The sequence below is a fragment of the Podarcis tiliguerta genome (assembly GCF_965153285.1).
Source record: "Podarcis tiliguerta genome assembly, chromosome: 6".
Lineage (NCBI taxonomy): Eukaryota > Metazoa > Chordata > Lepidosauria > Squamata > Lacertidae > Podarcis > Podarcis tiliguerta.
Window position 1 is genome coordinate 84,920,978 of NC_139539.1, and position 18,292 is coordinate 84,939,269.

Below are 18,292 nucleotides of genomic sequence, written 5' to 3' on the forward strand. Positions count from 1 at the left end.
GACTTCAGTCCCACTCCCTTGCCTCAGAAAACCTGGGAGGGAGCTCTGTTTAAAAACCTCCAAGGAAGGAGAGTCCACAAGCTCCCGAGAGAGACTGTTCCACTGCTTAACTGCCCACACTGTCAGAATCTTTTTCCGAATGTTTAGTCAGAATCTCCTTTCTTGCAACTTGAAGGCATGTGAAGCGCTTTCAAAGACTTTTGGGCACTGCAATTTACCCTGCACAAACATATTATTATTATTATTATTATTTGAATTTATATACCGCCCTATACCCGGGACTTAGAATTCTCACCAACTGTTAACAAACGAGTGTGGCCAGAAGGGGGGCATGTGCTTCAATTGTGGTTCAAAGATATAGTGTGTAATCATCTTCTCTCTCTTTTTTCTGTTATTTATTGGATTTTCTTCATATATTTCTTAAAGTGTTTAATTATAGCTATTATTCAAACTTGTGTCTTTGGGTTTGGTTTGGTTTCTGAACATTTCAAAGGAGCTTGAGAATTGCATCTTTCAGAAATGAGCAGGAGCATTTTAAAGTCTCCTCAAACAAGTGGATGCCTGCAAAACATTCCTACCAATGGAAGCACTTAGAGATTTAGGCAAATTAGGCAGCTGTGAGAATGTCCCTGCTTGGCACTCAGAAGGTCCCAGATTCATCTCTACGTTGAATATCACCCTATGTTCCCAATAGATTTTATCATGGTACCTGTGCACTGTTTTTATTTAAGTCAGGTAACTGAAAAAGTACTGCTCCCCACACAATCTTTTGGTATAAAATATTTTTTATGTTTTACATAACAAATTTAAATTCGAACATATCATTCCCCTTCACATTTAGGATTCTCAGAATCCCTTGACTTCCCTCCGTCCTTCCACGGTTACCATTATCGATCCCTTTTTCATTCTGCTTATGTTATTTTTTCTAATTTGTTTTTTTAAAAATTCCCCATTTTCCCATTGTATTTTGTACACTACAAGCATTACTCTAATCCTGCCGAAGTTTTTAGTTGTTTACAGTGTTCTCTTAGATATATTATAAACTTTCCCCATTCCTTCATAAAGTTCTTCTCTTCCTGGTGTCTGATTTTCTCAGTCAGTTTTGCCATTTTGGCATAGTCCATCATCTTCATCAGCCTTTCTTCTCTGGTTGGACCTTTGTCTTCTTTCTATCTTTGGGCCAGTAGTATCCTCACTGCTGTCATCGCATACATAAATAATATTTTCTGCTCTCTCGGAGTCTCTGTGCCTAAAACACCTAACAAAAAAAGCCTCTGGGTTTTTTTCACAAATGCTATTTTAAATATAAAAAAAATAGTCCAGTAGCACCGTAAAGGTAAAGGGGACCCCTGACCATTAGGTTCAGTCATGGCCGACTCTGGGGTTGCAGCGCTCATCTCACTTTATTGGCCGAGGGAGCCAGCTTCTGGGTCATGTGGCCAGCATGACTAAGCCGCTTCTGGCGAACCAGAGCAGCGCATGGAAACGCCATTTACCTTCCCACCAGAGCGGTACCTATTTATCTACTTGCACTTTGATGTGCTTTCGAACTGCTAGGTTGGCAGAAGCAGGGACCGAGCAACGGGAGCTCATCCCGTCGCGGGGATTCGAACCGCTGACCTTCTGATCAGCAAGTCCTAGGCTCTGTGGTTTAGACCACAGCGCCACCCGTGTCCCTTAGAGACCAAATAAGTTTGCTCTGGGTATAAGCTTTTGTGTGCATGCACACTTCTCCAGATACATTTTCTTTAACTCATTATAAATCACTTCCCAGAATGCTTTAATTATCTTGCCTTTCCACTGTCCCCATGTGATTTTGTCAAAATTAGTCTTTATTTTTTAAAAACAACAACTCTAAATGCAGCAAAGAAATGGAAGGTAAATGTAGAAAAGGGATGCAGACCTACTGCAGGCATCTCCCAGACAAGTGGGACCCTTGAGAGAAATTCCAATTGTTTGCAGACCATTCCCCTTTATTTATCAGAATATCTGCAGCCCACACGGACCAATCAATACTGGAAGTAAATATTGGAATATGTATGAGATTCTTGTATTTGCATTGCTTCTCCTCTGTCTCTTGAGATGTGCCTGGTAAAACTAGCAGCCATTTTCCCCCCAACCTCCTGCTCACAGGAAACCCCACACAATTGCATGACCTGCTCACATATGAGACTCCTTCGCCATATGGTTGCCTTGTGCTGCAAAGAAGAAATGTTGAAATGAATGCAGAGAGTGTGAGCGTGCTGTGAAAATACAGGAAGTTTGAGAGAGCGGGAAGTTCTGGCATAGTGCAGAAAGAGAATTACTGAATTAAGATTGCATCAGAAGTGCCTTCTGGGTAAAGGGAGTGGGTAAAGGGAGCAATGGTAAATGGGAGTGGGTGGCGCTGTGGTCTAAACCACTGAGCCTCTTGGGCTTGCCCATCAGAAGGTCAGCTGTTCAAATCCCCGCGACGGGGTGAGCTCCCATTGCTCTGTCCCAGTTCCTGCCAACCTAGCAGTTTGAAAGCATGCCAGTGCGAGTAGATAAATAGGTACCGCTGTGGCAGGAAGGTGAACGGCGTTTCGGTGCGCTCTGGTTTCTGTCACAGTGTTCCGCTGCACTAAAAGTGGTTTATTCCTGCTGGCCACATGACCTGGAAAGCTGTGTGTGGACAAATGCCAGCTCCCTTGGCCTGAAAGCGAGATGAGCGCCGCAACCTCATAGTCGCCTTTGACTGGATTATACGCTAAGATTCCCAGACGTCCCCATTTCCCGGGGACAGTCCCAGGATTTACAAATCAGTCCCTTACAAAATCCATTGAAGTTGAAAAGTGTCCCCGGATTCATTGAAAAAAATCTGGTAACCTTATTATACGCCATGGGGTCCTTTACCTTTTTACCTTTAACACAGCAATGTAACTCACTGAAGTTAATGAACTTATTGAAGTGCACTGTAGTGTGTAATACAACCAGGGCCAGGCTGTTTATGAGGCAGACTGAGGCAGCTGCCTCAGGCGGTGGAATTCAAGGTGTGCCTCTGTGGGCATCTGCCACCAGAAAAGTGAAGAAAAGTGGCTGCAGTGGCTTCCAAGAACTGGCAAGTCTCACGAGAACCCAAAAGATATTGTTGGAGCCCTGGCAAGCAACGATTTGGCAGGGGTGGCAAGGGGCTGCACACACAGGGCAGCCCTTTCCCAATTCACCTCAGGCTGCGAAACAGGATGGGCTGCTCCTGAATACGCCTGAAGTAGAAGATCAGTAGCAGGATCTTTTTTCCTAGTGTGGTGTAGTGGTTAAGAGCGGTAGACTCGTAACCTGGTGAACCGGGTTCACTTCCCCGCTCCTCCACATGCAGCTGCTGGGTGACCTTGGGCTAGTCACACTTCTTTGAAGTCTCTCAGCCCCACTCACCTCACAGAGTGTTTGTTGTGGGGGAGGAAGGGAAGGAGATTGTTAGCCGCTATGAGTCTCCTTCGGGTAGTGATAAAGTGGGATATCAAATCCAAACTCCTCTTCTTCTTCTTCTTCTTCTTCTTCTAAACAACTGCAAATCAGACACATCTCTTCTGGAAATGACAAACTTACAGCAGCCTCTGAATTATGTGGGTATTTGGCCAACAACTAAAGACTCTGGTGAAGATTAGCATTCTTTACAGCACAATCTCAGGCATGTCTACTCAGAAGGAAGTTCAGGGGCTTACTCCTGGGGAGGTGAGATAGCTAAGACTACCACATAAACTGATTGAAAAGCCTTTATTAGAGCTAAGCTTTCAAGTTCACCAGAATTCTTATTCAGACTGGACGTTACTTACATAAGAAAAGAAGTGGGCGTGAAGAAACAATGTTATTTGATGTGATGTCAGATTTTGTAGTTCATACCAATGTTTTTCCCATCACACCCTTGAACAGTCTCTGTTTTCTCATCCCCCGCCCACGGTTTTTTAATAGCCAGAGTGAATGGGTGCTAATGAGTTCAAAAGCTTTCTCACTGCTTTGTGACCTGTCACTTAATTCTGCTTCTGATGGACAGACACAGCTACCTGCCATTGTTCTACAGAACTCTAGTCCATTTCAGGGAATGTCCTAATGAACTTTGCCAACCACAGCACCAAACTTTTCCAACTGAAGTCTTGTGGAACTAAATGGTTATGCAAGAAAAGGTAAAAATGTAAAGGACTCCTGAATGGTTAAGTCCCGTCAAAGGCAACTATGGGGTTGCGGCGCTCATCTCACTTTCAGGCTGAGGGAATTGGTGTTTGTCCCCAGACAGCTTTCTGGGTCATGTGACCAGCAGGACGAAACCGCTTCTGGTGCAACGGGAACACCGTGACGGAAACCAGAGTGCACGGAAACGCTGTTTACCTTCCCGCCACAGCAGTACCTATTTATCTACTTGCACTGGTGTGCTTTCGAACAGCTAGGTTGGCAGGAGCTGGGACAGAGCAATGGGAGCTCACTGCGTCGCAGGGATTCGAACTGCCGACCTTCTGATCAGCAAGCCCAAGAGGCTCAGTGGTTTAGACCACAGCTCCACCTGCGCCTTGCAGGGATCCACAAGTATTTCAAAATGGTTTCCTCTGCTTCATAAAGGTAGCAAAACCATCATTTCTCATCATAACGCGGGGAGCACCCGGAGGTTTGCTGAATATTCAGTATTGGCAGCTGTAGCACCATGTTGACTCTGTCCTCATTCAGGTAATCACAAAAGCCTTGAATGGAAACCCAGCTACTGAAATGTGGGCTTTTTGGTAGTTTCCAAGGCTGGCCCACTTGTTCTCTCCAGAGGTCAATCTAGTTATAAAAATGGATTTTGCAGGTATTTAGAAAATTCATTTCTTGTGGAGCGTCCAGAAACACTCACAAGGCACTGCAGGAAGAGCAATCGCTTAGGCTAAACAGACAGGTCCTTTGAGTATTGAAGAAAAAGTAGCAGGCCTTTTCTTTCCTAACCAGAGGTGCCATCTAGGGGTGGGCCGAGGGGCCCCAAATTTTCATGGAGGGAGCCGGGTCCCCTCATTATTCCCCAGATCTCTGTTCTGGTCCATCAAAGTTTACCATCATTCACACATGCATTCACACATGTTTCTCAGAAAATGCTTAATTGCCTAACCGTCCACTGCCATCGGAACTAGTTACAAAATACATAAGATTAAAGCTATATCAAGTTTATCCACAAATTCAGTGCAAAGGGAGATTGGATACCTAACTGGAATCATGGGACTTTTGAGACTTTCTCCAAAACTATCACAATGCACAGAGGTACATAAGTACCGGTACTTCAAAAGTCACATGGAACCCGTTCCGGAAGTCCGTTTGACTTCCCAAATGTCCAGAAACCAAATGCGGCTTCTGATTGGCTGCAGGAAGCTCCTGTAGCCAATCAGAAGCCCTGTCAGATGTTCAGCTTCCAAAAGAACGTTTGAAAACCGGAACACTCACTTCTGGTTTTTGATCATTTGGGAGCCAGAACGTTTGACTCCCAAGGCGTTTGGGAGCCGAGGTACGACTATATGCAGAAAGGCAGGGCCGGACTTTGGTAATCTTTTGGAATACGGTACCAAGTGCGAGGCCAAAATTTGGCGCCACAAAATGGATTGTCTCAATTATGGATCTTCTTAATCTTGCACCCCTTTGGCCCAGTGCCCTGGGCAGTAGAACTGCCCGCACCACCCAAAACCTGGCACTGATACAGGTGAAGGTCCAGCCCTGATCTGGCACCTGAAAGAATATAAGGACAGCGAAGGCAAGGGTCTCAGTCACCAGAATGAGAATGAAGGTCACCCAAGGCAGCAATGCTCTCTTAACACACTTTGAAACAAGGAAAGTAATACACAATATTGAAAAAATAGCACACCTCTGGTAAGACCATCAAGCCCAGAGTCTAAAATTACTGAACTGTGCCTCTAGCGCATAGCGATGCTATGTGTGTTATTAGACTCTGCAGATTTTGTGACAGATTACAGACACACAGAAATGTGTCTAAAAATTCATAGCATCCAATCTAAAAAGTTCATTTGCCTGGAAGTAAGTCTGCTTCCTGGTTTTCTAGAGAAGTGAAACATTTCTAGAGAAAATGATGAAAATATTATTTCTTCTGTAATCAGCAAAATGTATTCCCATGGTGGTTTTTTTCGTTACAGAGAATACTCTCCACAGAGAAAGTGTATTGCTTTAGAATGTAGAGTTAGATGGAAATCCGTATGCATGGCCGGCCCACTCATGCAATACTTACCTTAAAAAAGAGATGGGGAAGAGGCGGAACCAGGTGGAAACTAGGGAGAGAATATTGTTATTGTGGTGTCCAACTTGCAGATAGATAGATAGATGATAGATAGATAGATAGATAGATAGATAGAAGATAGATAGATAGATGATAGATAGATGATAGATAGATAGATGATAGATAGATAGATAGATAGATAGATGATGATAGATTAGATAGATAGATGATAGATATAGATAGATAGATAGATAGATAGATGATAGATAGATAAATAGATAGATAGATAGATGATAGATAGATAGATAGATAGATAGATAGATAGATAGATAGATGATAGATATAGATAGATAGATAGATGATAGATAGATAGATAGATAGATAGATGATAGATAGATAGATAGATAGATAGATAGATAGATGATAGATAGATAGAGATAGATAGATGATAGATAGATAGATAGATAGATAGATAGATGATAGATAGATAGATAGATAGATAGATGATAGATAGATAGATGATAGATAGATATAGATAGATGATAGATGATAGATAGATAGATGATAGATGATAGATAGATAGATAGATAGATAGATAGATAGATAGATAGATGATAGATAGATAGATAGATGATAGATAGATAGATGATAGATAGATGATAGATAGATAGATAGATAGATAGATAGATGATAGATAGATAGATAGATAGATAGATAGATAGATGATAGACAGACAGACAGACAGACAGAGACTTCAATGGGGAAGTAAAATGAAAAAAAAGAAAGGGGCGAACCCTGTAATTGTGAGGCGCTGAGAGAATTTTGGTGAAATTGTGACCCCACAGGTTAGCAATTTTTTTAAAAAAAAATTGTGAGCGCGCGGGTTGAGGTGTCGAGGTCTGCTTTTTTTGGTCTATGATTGCACCGCCAAACCTTGCAGGGGAGAATTTGCAACAGTTTGGCAGGCACCATTTTTTAGTGACTTGGGTAACATCAGATTTTTTTGTGAAATTGTGACCCCGCAGTTTAGGGATTTTTTTGGGAAAAGATTTTCTGTGGTCTGATTCCCCCCCCCCAATGATAAAACGTGCTTTTTGCACTGCCAAACTTTCCAGGGGAGAATTTCCAACTGTTTGGCACGATTTTTGAGTGAATTGGGTAACGTCAGATTTTTTTGTGAAATTGTGACCCCGCGGGTTAGGGATTTTTTTCGAAAAAATGTCTCTCTGCGGGTTCAGGCACCGAGGGCTATTCTGTTTGATCTATGATAAAGCGTGCTTTTTGCACCGCCAAACCTTGCAGGGGGGTATTTGCAGCAGTTTGGCACCATTTTTGAGTGAATTGGATATTTCAGATTTTGGGTTAGGGATTAGGGATTTTTTCACAAAAACGTTTTTCCACAGGTTATGGAAATGCTTTTCTGTGTCAACACCAGGTGAATAATTAAGCATACTAATAATTCGCAAGCTTTTGATTTTTGAAGGCTTTTTAAAATTTGACCACTGAACGTGTTTAAAGTGTTTGTTATTGAAGATCTGATCATTTTGATTTCACGATATATTGTGAACTGCCCCAATATATTTTTTTCTGAGTGAAAGGATAATATAGAAATGTTCTCCATATACATACATGTCTCCACCTGCATTCTAAAATGTTAGCCTCAGCAGGCTGTAGCTTCATTTTGATGTGTAGATTGGCTCTAAAAGCATGCAATGAAAACATTTTTACTTCAGCTGTTTTTTCTTTCTGTTTTTAAATTTCAAGAACATGCTTGTCCGGTTTTGGAAAGGTCAGCTATGTGGTTTTAAATCCTTCACGTTCCTTTTCAAATTGCTTATTGCCAGTGTATGCTGTCTGTCACTGTTTCCCCCTTGTTATAATTAGGATGCTGGACACAGGAGGCGCTGTGGTCTAAACCACTGAGACACACTACAACCAGAAGGATATGTATGCACTTTCTCAAATTTCCCCCAAACCACGGGAGCAAACCCTCCGTGTAAATTCAGGACATCACAGTTTAACTCTTCCCTCGCTCCCATTTCGGAAAGTTCAAGCATGTCTTGAAAATTCCCCAGCTGGTTATTTTGACTGGTGTGTAATTTATAAGTTTCTGGAATGCAGAGTTAAAGTAAATTATCAAACCATCAATTCTAGCATGCGGGGTGACGACGACAACAAAATAATATAATTTGGCATCTGAACAATTGGCATTACTGATTGTATTATAATTTGGTATTGTGACAATGAGGCTTTTATTGGGTTATTGTACAGTGGTACCTCAGGTTAAGTACTTAATTCATTCCGGAAGTCCGTTCTTAACCTGAAACTGTTCTTAACCTGAAGCACCACATTAGCTAATGGGGCCTCCTGCTGCCGCCGCGTCGCCAGAGCACGATTTCTGTTCTCATCCTGAAGCGAAGTTCTTAACCTGAAGCACTATTTCTGGTTAGTGGAGTCCGTAACCTGAAGTGTATGTAACCTGAAGCGTATGTAACCTGAGGTACCACTGTAATTGAAAACTAATAAAAATTATTGCACAAGAAAATTCCTCAGCTGCAGTGAGCTACATGAAGGAATCCTACTATGAATTTATTCCCCGTCTACAGTGAACACTTCTTCTTTTTTTAAAGTTATTATTTTTTAAAGCACCTTAAAGGCTAACACATTGCTACAGCATAAACTTCCATAGTCTGGACTCCACTCCATCACATACATTAAATAGGTAGGTGAAAGGAGGATAACATCTAAAGGAGAAAAAATGTTAATCATGAGAATGGAGGAAAATGAAATACAGATATTAGGCAGTCGCTCCCTTTTTAAACACACCAAAGATACAGGCAGCTAAGGGAAGCTAAGCTCAGCTCCCTTCTTACCTGCTCTCACCTTACCTGGCTGCATTCCATTGCTTCAAAAACATTTTCTTCACCTTGACTCCTTTAAGTTATTGGAGCTGGGCTGGGAGAAAAGTGCTTTAAAGGAACAGCAAGCCAACGGGGAAAGGGTTTGTTCCCAGCTTATGTGCTCCTCCTTTCTGATGAGATGAGAGAGGGAAAGGAAGGAAGTACCGTAGCTGGCATGCCAGGGTATTCGTCCATTTTGCTCAGTATTGTTTAGCTCTGCTAACCAGAGCCGAGTGCAAAAATGAGGGAGCACATTTAGAGCATAGGAATTTCTTTTCAGCACCGGTACTGAACTAAGACCACAGACCTTTCGCACAAAGGCCTGCTCCTAACTTTGTTTCATTTCAGCAGCCGAATGTAGTTGGGGGCAGGGTGGATAAAAATCAATGATTTTTAAAATAAAAATAATAATGAATCAGATTTTTTAAAATTTAAATTGGATTTTTTAAAATTTAAATCGGATTTTTTACAATTTAAATTGGATTTTTTAAAATAAAATGCTTTTGGAGGAAAAATCTTTCCAAAGATAGTTTTCTATTTAAGTTGCATTATAGTCCAAAGGCTATTCATCAGCAAATAAGGATTTGTTCTAAGTTTTTCATGTGTACTAAAACACAGTGTAAGGTGTGTGTTTTTTAAAAAAAAAAGTTTAACCACATCGGTTAACAAGCATGGATACATATGCTATAATGTTATTGTTTTAGTTAAATAAAATGTTTAAATTGTTCTTAAGGAAATGATTATTTTTCTCCTTCCAATAAACCACAGCAGAAGAGTTGTCCAAATATAAACAATAATTTCATAATTATCTGACTACGCATTTCGGATAGAATAACTAAATCAGTAATTTTTGATGTAACTGTAAAAACTACTTTGAAAATTTATTATTCCAAAAACGAAACCTTCCTCTGGTTGTAAATACTAAGAGGATGCCAGCAAGGTTGAACCTTTCTGTAAAAAACGATTTAAATCAAGCCTTACGGACCAGTGATTTAAATCAAGTCTTACTGACTAGTGATTTAAATTGATTTGATTTAAATCAAATCCACCCTGGTTGGAGGAAACCATTTTGATGTTGGGATTGTTAAGCAATTGGTGACCCTTGCTGAACCCCAGAGATCTGTCAGCACATTCAGATCTAACTTCTGCCAGCCTCTGCCAACGTGCTGCCTCTTTTAAGTGGGGCTGAAACCCAGGCCCTTCCACACACAAGGCAAATGTCTGGCCACTAAGCTATGTGATGCCCTTCCCTTTTCCCCCATGTGAACAGGGCAAACGGCTGCTCACTGCATCTAGTTCTCTAATAAATAAGTAAACAAGCAAAACAAAGAAAGGGAAGATCAAATAAAAAGAAGATACATACTGTAAGGTCAACCTTACAAGGTTCTTGCAGTGATAAGGCAGGTGAATTAAATACCGTATTTTTCTGTGTATAAGACGAGTGTTTTTTATCCAAAAATAATACAGTGGTGCCCCGCAAGACAAATGCCTCACAAGACAGAAAACCCGCTAGACGAAACGGTTTTCCGTTTTTCAATGCGCTTCGCAGGACGAATTTCTCTATGGGCTTGCTTCGCAAGATGAAAATGTCTTGCGAGTCTTGAGATTTTTTCCCGCTCCCCACCCCCTTTTTCTAAGGCGCTAAGCTGCTAATAGCCTTTTAGCAGCTAATCCGCTAATCCCTTAAACCTTTAATAGCCGCTAATAGCCGCTAAACCGCTAATAGCCGCTAAACCGCTAATAGCGCTAATCCGCTAATAGGGTTGCTTCGCAAGAAGAAAAAACCGCTAGACGAAGAGACTCGCGGAACGGATTCTTTTCGTCTTGCGAGGCACCACTGTACATACTGTAAGGTCAACCTTACAAGGTTCTTGCAGTGATAAGGCAGGTGAATTAAATACCGTATTTTTCTGTGTATAAGACGAGTGTTTTTTTTATCCAAAAATAATATAAAAAAATGGGGGTCATCTTATACACGGGTGGTCAGAGAGTAGGCACAAGTAGGAGATACACAGTGGTGATTGGGCGTGTGATTGGTGTGTGAGGCCAGGTGTGGCTGGGATTTGTTGTGGCAGTTGGTCAGGCGATTTGTGGCTCAGTTCGGTCAGACGATTGGTGCACAGCTGTCAACACTTCCCTTTTTAAAAAGGGAAATTCCCTTATTCCGAATAGGATTCCTTGCAAGAAAAGGGAAAAGTTGACAGCTATGGATTGGTGCCTTCTGCCAGGCGTGCGATTGACAGCTGCGGTCAGGTGGTTGAGCGATTGACGGCCACCCCCACCCCCATAAAAAGCTGAACAACTCTGGGCAATTCCCCCCCCCAAAAAAAGCTTAACATCTCCTCCCCAATTTCTTAATTTGGACTCCCAAAGAATAGGGGTCATGTCATACACGAAAAAATACAGTACATCAACATCACCCTTATTCTTATCCTTCCATTGGACTCAGAAAACAATACATTGTGTAACAAATGCTATCCAACCCAAATCATGTGGCATCCAAGGCTATATACCTGGGGCAGCAAAAATGCAACAATAATAATCTGTTCTAACCATTTGCTGTCCTTTCATGATATCCCAACTTTTCTGACTAAGCCTCATTTCCAGGGATCCAGTTTGTGAATCGGAAATGAGGACTGGGTCACCAATAAAGTGTGTGTGTGTGTGTGTGTGTGTGTGTGAGAGAGAGAGAGAGAGAGAGAGAGAGATGGGGGACGGACTTATAGGAGGCTTTGGAAAGATTTTGGAGCTGCGAGTCCACCCGGAGCATGCCGTTATTTCAGGATCCGAGTTAAGAATGTCAGAAAGGAGCGCGGTGGCGAGGAAGTTTCTGCGCTGGAAGCAGTGGCGTAGCGTGGGTTGTCAGCACCCGGGGCAAGGCAAGTAATTTGCGCCCCCTAACCCGTGGATTTTAGCACTCAGAGAGCTGCGAGTGCGAGCGCCCCCCCCATGTTGCGCCCGGTGCGGCCGCCCCCCCTGCACCCCCCACGCTACGCCACTGGCTGGAAGCCAACCCAGACGTTGCCTGCCGGAAGAATCACCTGTAGCAGGTGAGCAGGCAAAAACGCGAAGATCTCGCCGGAAGGCACTGGCCTTCCTTACAGTGATCTTCCGCAGGCTTGGGATCCACAGCAAGAAGTCGACCAACTTAAACCTAGCAAGAATCGGCATTTGCGGATCTGCTTCTGGCTCTAACTTCACGGCCCCACCTGGCGACTCTTTACGCGCAGGCTCCGCCTCTGAGATCGCTCAGAGAGCAGCAGGAGACTCTGGAATATCGAGGTCGTGGGTTCGAGTCCCATGTCGGGCAAGAAAAAGATCAGTGAAATGTTGGGGCTGGCGTTCTCCCACGTTTCCACAAACCCCATCGCGCAATATCCCTCTCCGTCCCCACCCCCCTCTCTCCCTTTCCCGTGGCAAATGCAGGGGAGTTCAACGCACAAGCCCACTTGGCTTTGATTTCAAAGCGGAACGAAAGGGATCGCCCAGCTTTGGGGCGGTGAGAATCCGTGCAAACCTGCAGGGGAAAAAAACGAGTGCCAAAAATTCCTTGTCTCCGCGCCACCCCCACTTGCGTCTCCGGGGGCGGATCCTGCTCGCTTCCTGCGCGCAATCGTGAGTCACTCCGGCTGCGCATAAAGGCAGCAGGTCTGCGCCAGCTGCTCCAGACTCGGAGATCTCTTCAAGAGCACCAGCTGCGGATCCTGAACGGCGCTGGGCAGCTAGTGAAAGCTCCTCCTCGGGAATATCTATTTATATAATAATAATATATTATTATTTATTTTATCATATCCGCGATTTCGGAAGCTGAGCCTGCTACTTTGTGCGCCAAAAAATGATTGCACGCTGCCTTGTCTTGTTTTCTATCTTGGCCATCAGCCAAGCAGGTGAGTGCTGCTGATCTTTTTAAAATTAAGTCTGTGCTAGCTACAAAAATATCCAGCGCTGTGTTGAGCTGGGATGGTGGGGGCACTTGCCGGTACCTTCGGTGCAAATCCTACTGACTTCCTAGGGTTGTGCATTGCTATCTCAATTGTCCTTTTCCTGGCGCTCTTCGGGTATTTAAGAAAGGTTCCTAGCTACACTTACCATTCAGAGTGGCGATGAAAGAAACCGAAGACCACCGATGCTGTTTTGTTGCAATATATGCAGGCTTGATCTTTGATGGAGCCTGGAAATGTTTAAGGAACCCTGAAATGAGAGGTTAACTTGTAAAAGTGCTGACAGTGGAGGGTGTCTCACACAGCAGTCCCCAAAAAAGTATTTTTTTGGGTCAGGTTAGGTTAGGGGAAAAATGTCATGTAGGGTCTTAGTCAGGGACTATAGCTAAAAGTATTTAGAGGACTCCTTTTGGACTGTAAGAGCATGAGTGGTTTTATCCTTGTATCTATGAATGTAATTTAACTGAATATAATTATTTCTGGCTTTGTCTCCTCGGCACCTATGTTGACTGAATTAGGGTTAATTTCCTTTAACAAAAGGCAAATGTAGAGGAAAAAACCAGTATCTCCTGGTGCTTTTCCTCCTGCCTTCTGTGCACTCATTCTAAAAAGATTAATGAAGCAGTAACTCAATATTACGCCCATTCATACCCTTTCTTCTTCCTTGGCCAGGAAAAGTTATGTAAAGGAGGGCAAGGAGCTGAAAGCATCAAAAGTGTTTGATGCTGGTGCTAAGGGCAGCCTTTTTCTGTACGTCATTTGCCTAGCCTGTAAAATGGGGAGAGGCATCGTAACTTCTGTTTTCAAACTAGTGTATGCTTTTGCTTTTTTACATTCTTTCATTTATGTGTGGATAAACCATGCTGTATGTAAACGGTTACCAGTGATTTTTGGAAGTGCATCTTGCTAAGTATCTTCTTAGGAGACTGTCAGAAACTTTTAGAACCTCGGGGGGGGGGGGCATGGTGGCATAGAGGAAGGATTAGACATCAGCGCCGGTAGTACTCTGAGGCTTTATTAGAAGCTGCTGGTATCATTATGTTCACTGGAAAGTGAACTTAAGTTTCTTAGAGCACAAACCTGTAAATGTCTAATCAGAGGAGGAAGCCTAATTGGAGCTTGTTCTCAGATATAGGGGTTGTAGCCTTAGATGCACAATATAATGTCCTAGATGAATGCTTTATTACATTTCAGGGATGCGTGTTATATTTGCCTCCCTTTGTTCCTGCCGGTGGTACTAATTTCTGCTAACGTGATCGAGTAAAAGTTATACATGTTTCATAAGAAAGACTATTGCCCAAGAATTTAAGTATCACAACCAGTGAAATCCATTCTTCGGGGTTTGTATGGAGTAGGCAATCGCCTTCTCTTCCATCTTTGCCCAGAGCGGAGTCCCCATCAATTTCGAAAAGAGTTTTTTCCCAGCTGAAAGTTCCTATGAAATGACACTTCGGTGTTAGTGTGTCTGCAGAAGCAGCAGCTACGGCAGAAATCATTTCCCCGGCAACAATACAGGGGTGCTAGTGATGGTTCTGTAGGCAGCTGCATCTAGAACTGTTTTCCAAAATTTGGGTCTTTTCCACCCAAGATAGTTAGATTTGCCTCCTGCTGTTTCTTCATGCTCCCAACAGCTACACCATAACGTCATGTGTGTGATGCACTAACAAACTAGAAGGCTGGATGCATTCTGCGGGCAAATATAATATGATGGTATCAAGTGGCAGTTGTTCTCTAGGGAACTAATCAATTAGCACTGGTCCAAAGGCCTCAGGGACGCGGGTGGCGCTGTGGGTAAAAGCCTCAGCGCCTAGGGCTTGCCGATCGAAAGGTCGGCGGTTCGAATCCCCGCGGCGGGGTGCGCTCCCATTGTTCGGTCCCAGCGCCTGCCAACCTAGCAGTTCGAAAGCACTCCCCGGTGCAAGTAGATAAATAGGGACCGCTTACTAGCGGGAAGGTAAACGGCGTTCCGTGTGCGGCTCTGGCTCGCCAGAGCAGCGATATCACGCTGGCCACGTGACCCAGAAGTGTCTCCGGACAGCGCTGGCCCCCGGCCTCTTGAGTGAGATGGGCGCACAACCCTAGAGTCTGTCAAGACTGGCCCGTACGGGCAGGGGTACCTTTACCTTTACCTTTAAGGACCTTTATAAGACTCTAGATCTCGCTTTGACAGCACACCTCTTGATTCCCTTCCAGTTAATCCTTGCTGCTCAAATCCATGCCAAAACAGAGGAGTCTGCACGACAGCAGGATTTGACCACTATGAATGTGACTGTACGCGGACTGGTTATTACGGGGAAAACTGCACTACACGTACGTATTCCAGAAAGTTACACTTGCACAATTAGCATTTAGGAGCATTTAACAGATTTTGCTAATGTTCATTGCGTTTCGTTCCTTGCAGCGGAATTTTTTACTTGGCTGAAAGTGACGCTGAAACCCACACCGTCCACAGTCCACTACCTTCTCACTCATTTCAAAGCAGTCTGGGATGTAATCAACAACTTCCCTTTCCTCCACAATGCCATCATGAGATACGTATTGATGTGTAAGTATCCATCTCTCTTAATGCTACTTTTACAGCACAGTCCCGTACGCGTCTACTCAGAAGTAAGTCTCGTTGAGTTCATTGGCACTTGCTCTCGGGTAAATGAGCATTGGACTGGAGGCTTAAGCTTGAGGGTAGATATTTACCCAAACACTTTGAAGTGTTATATGTTGGTTGCAATTTATTTTGATCTAATGCAGTAACCACTGGATTAGCCACTCTAGCCACTCAGCCTTCGAATAAATGGCATTAGGCAAAGCAATGGCTAAGTCAAGCTCCTTCTTTGGGTGCCATCTGCCTCTTTTTGAAGATAAGAGCAAAAGTTCAAACGTTTCTTCAAAGTCCATGTATGGTACACACTGAAAATAGGTTTAGCGGTAATTTCCTCTCTATGGGTTACTGTAGTTCTGTGACAGGGGTGGGGAATCTCTGTCAAAGAGTTTTGAGCACCCTTGCCAAACTCCAGTTCTTGGGAATCTGAGAGAAACCATTAATGGACATTTTAAGTGTAAGAATCTTTCCGCGTCGTTGTGACCCAAGAGACAAAAATGTGGAGAGAGTAAAATTGAAAATGGATTTTTACATTCCACGTCACTTCTGAAAATGGACTTTTCAAGGTCAGATGCTTACCCCGCCCCCGTGGGGCTTAGACTGTGAAATTAGACTGTGTGGGAAGTCTTGTTGGGAAGGTTCTCTGTCTCCATAGCGTGGTCATTTAAGCATGGTCATAATTTTCCTGGTTCTTTCTCTCCCCTTCCAGCAAGATCCCATTTAATAGAGAGCCCACCAACATATAACAGCCATTATGGTTACAAAAGCTGGGAAGCCTATTCGAACCTTTCTTACTACACTAGAACTCTTCCGCCGGTAGACCACAACTGCCCAACCCCTATGGGTGTGAAAGGTAAGAAGGGGGGGGGGGAATCTGTGCATGTGAATGCAAGACAAAATGAAATATTATTCCTCCTGTATGTACACAAGGCCAGTGGGGGCAACGCTGACCTCCTTTCTCAATAATAATAATAATAATTTATTATTTGTACCCCGCCCATCTGGCTGGGTTTCCCCAGCCACTCTGGGCGGCTTCCAACAAAGATGAAAAATACACTAAAATGTCACATATTAAAAACTTCCCTGAACAGGGCTGCCTTCAGATGTCTTCTGAATGTCAGGTAGTTGTTTATCGCTTTGACATCTGATGCAATAGTTAATTATGTTCAGTGAATGCCTGAAAACAGTTTAAATTTTAGAAAATATGTCTGAAGGAGAGACACAAGATATTGAGTGTGCGTTGCAGCACATATTTTCCCAGCGAAATGTTCTGTCTACCTTTGTCAAAGGAACAGAAAGCTTGCTGTGGTTGTAAATCAGCCAACAAGTTGTGTGTATATTGGCAACCAAATGAATAACTAACAGGTTTAAACCAAGACAACTACCGGTATATTTAATATGATAATTAACAATTGGACAGGTTTCCAAACTGCAAAGAAGCTATCAACATGCATTAAGCTGGGGTGTGACATTTTTAATTCTTTCTGTCAAACTCCTGTAGAACAGATAGGAAACAGCTGCAGTTATTCAGTCTCTAGTGCAAGGGTAGGCAAACTAAGGCCCGGGGGCTGGATCCGGCCCAATCGGCTTCTCAATCCGGCCCGTGGACAGTCTGAGAATCAGCGTGTCTTTACATGAGTCGAATGTGTCCTTTTATTTAAAATGCATCTCTGGGTTATTTGTGGGGCCTGCCTGGTGTTTTTACATGAGTAGAATGGGTGGTTTTATTTAAAATGCATCTCTGGGTTATTTGTGGGGCATAGGAATTCGTTCACAAAGTCTGAGGGACAGTGGACCAGCCCCCTGCTGAAAATGTTTGCTAACCACTGCTCTAGTCCCTTTGGGTGTCAGAAAAATAAATGATTGCTTTGCATTCCAGGTAAGAAGGAGCTTCCCGATTCCAAGCTCATTGTAGAGAAATTTCTACTGCGGAGGAAATTTATTCCCGACCCACAAGGCACAAATATCATGTTCACATTCTTTGCCCAGCATTTCACACACCAGTTCTTCAAGACAGATCATCACAAAGGACCAGCCTTCACCAAAGCTCTTGGACATGGGGTAAGATGGCAGAACTGTGACTTGGACTGATGAGTTATTGCAAACAAACCTTTTTATCAACTCCTGCGGTGAGAGGGATATCTTGCCGTCCACAAAGGAGTTGCAACAATATTGCGATAGCCACAATGTACAGCAAATCTCTCTTGCATAACCTCAGAATAGCATGTTCCCATAATCTTATGTGCCCACTGTGTGGGAGAACCATTTGACTTTATTTGGTCAGTCTCTAAAATACATAGCAATTAGGTTCTCCTCATTATGGAAAAATAACTATTGCATTCCTGAATTTGGGGTGAAAAATGTAGTCGGTGTGTCTGCTTATAAACCGGTTTTGTCTGCAACACAACTATCTAAGATAACACTTTAAGCAAGGGTGGTGATGATTTATACTGTTGTAATAGTGGTTGTTTATAAGGGTTCCTGCTTTTTGAAGTTGTCAGCAAGTGCAAAAACTTGAAAAAGCTGTGCTTCCGAAATTTTATCGGTAATGACATTTGAGAAATAACATTGTTTTCCAACACTTTTAATGAGTGGAGAGAACTCTCGCTTCCATTGGAACGTCACTGCAACATATTATGTTCTGAAACATTTA

The 18,292-nt window shown here is 43.1% G+C and overlaps 1 protein-coding gene across 3 annotated transcripts in view; it reads left to right on the forward strand.

The window, feature by feature from the left end:
• Positions 1-4,070: 4,070 nt before the first annotated feature.
• PTGS2 (prostaglandin-endoperoxide synthase 2) overlaps positions 4,071-18,292 on the forward strand; it is a gene marked incomplete at its 5' end in the record, with an annotated part of 44,489 nt that continues 30,267 nt past the window's right edge. The window contains 5 exons of one of the 3 annotated variants that reach the window (XM_083445323.1): positions 12,748-12,989; positions 15,237-15,353; positions 15,445-15,588; positions 16,349-16,492; positions 17,519-17,700. In XM_083445323.1, coding sequence (XP_083301449.1) covers positions 12,938-12,989; positions 15,237-15,353; positions 15,445-15,588; positions 16,349-16,492; positions 17,519-17,700 — 639 coding nt within the window. Of the gene's footprint in view, positions 4,143-12,109; positions 12,990-15,236; positions 15,354-15,444; positions 15,589-16,348; positions 16,493-17,518; positions 17,701-18,292 lie in introns of those variants that run through there. The other 2 variants (XM_083445327.1, XM_083445324.1) reach the window with 2 other exon arrangements.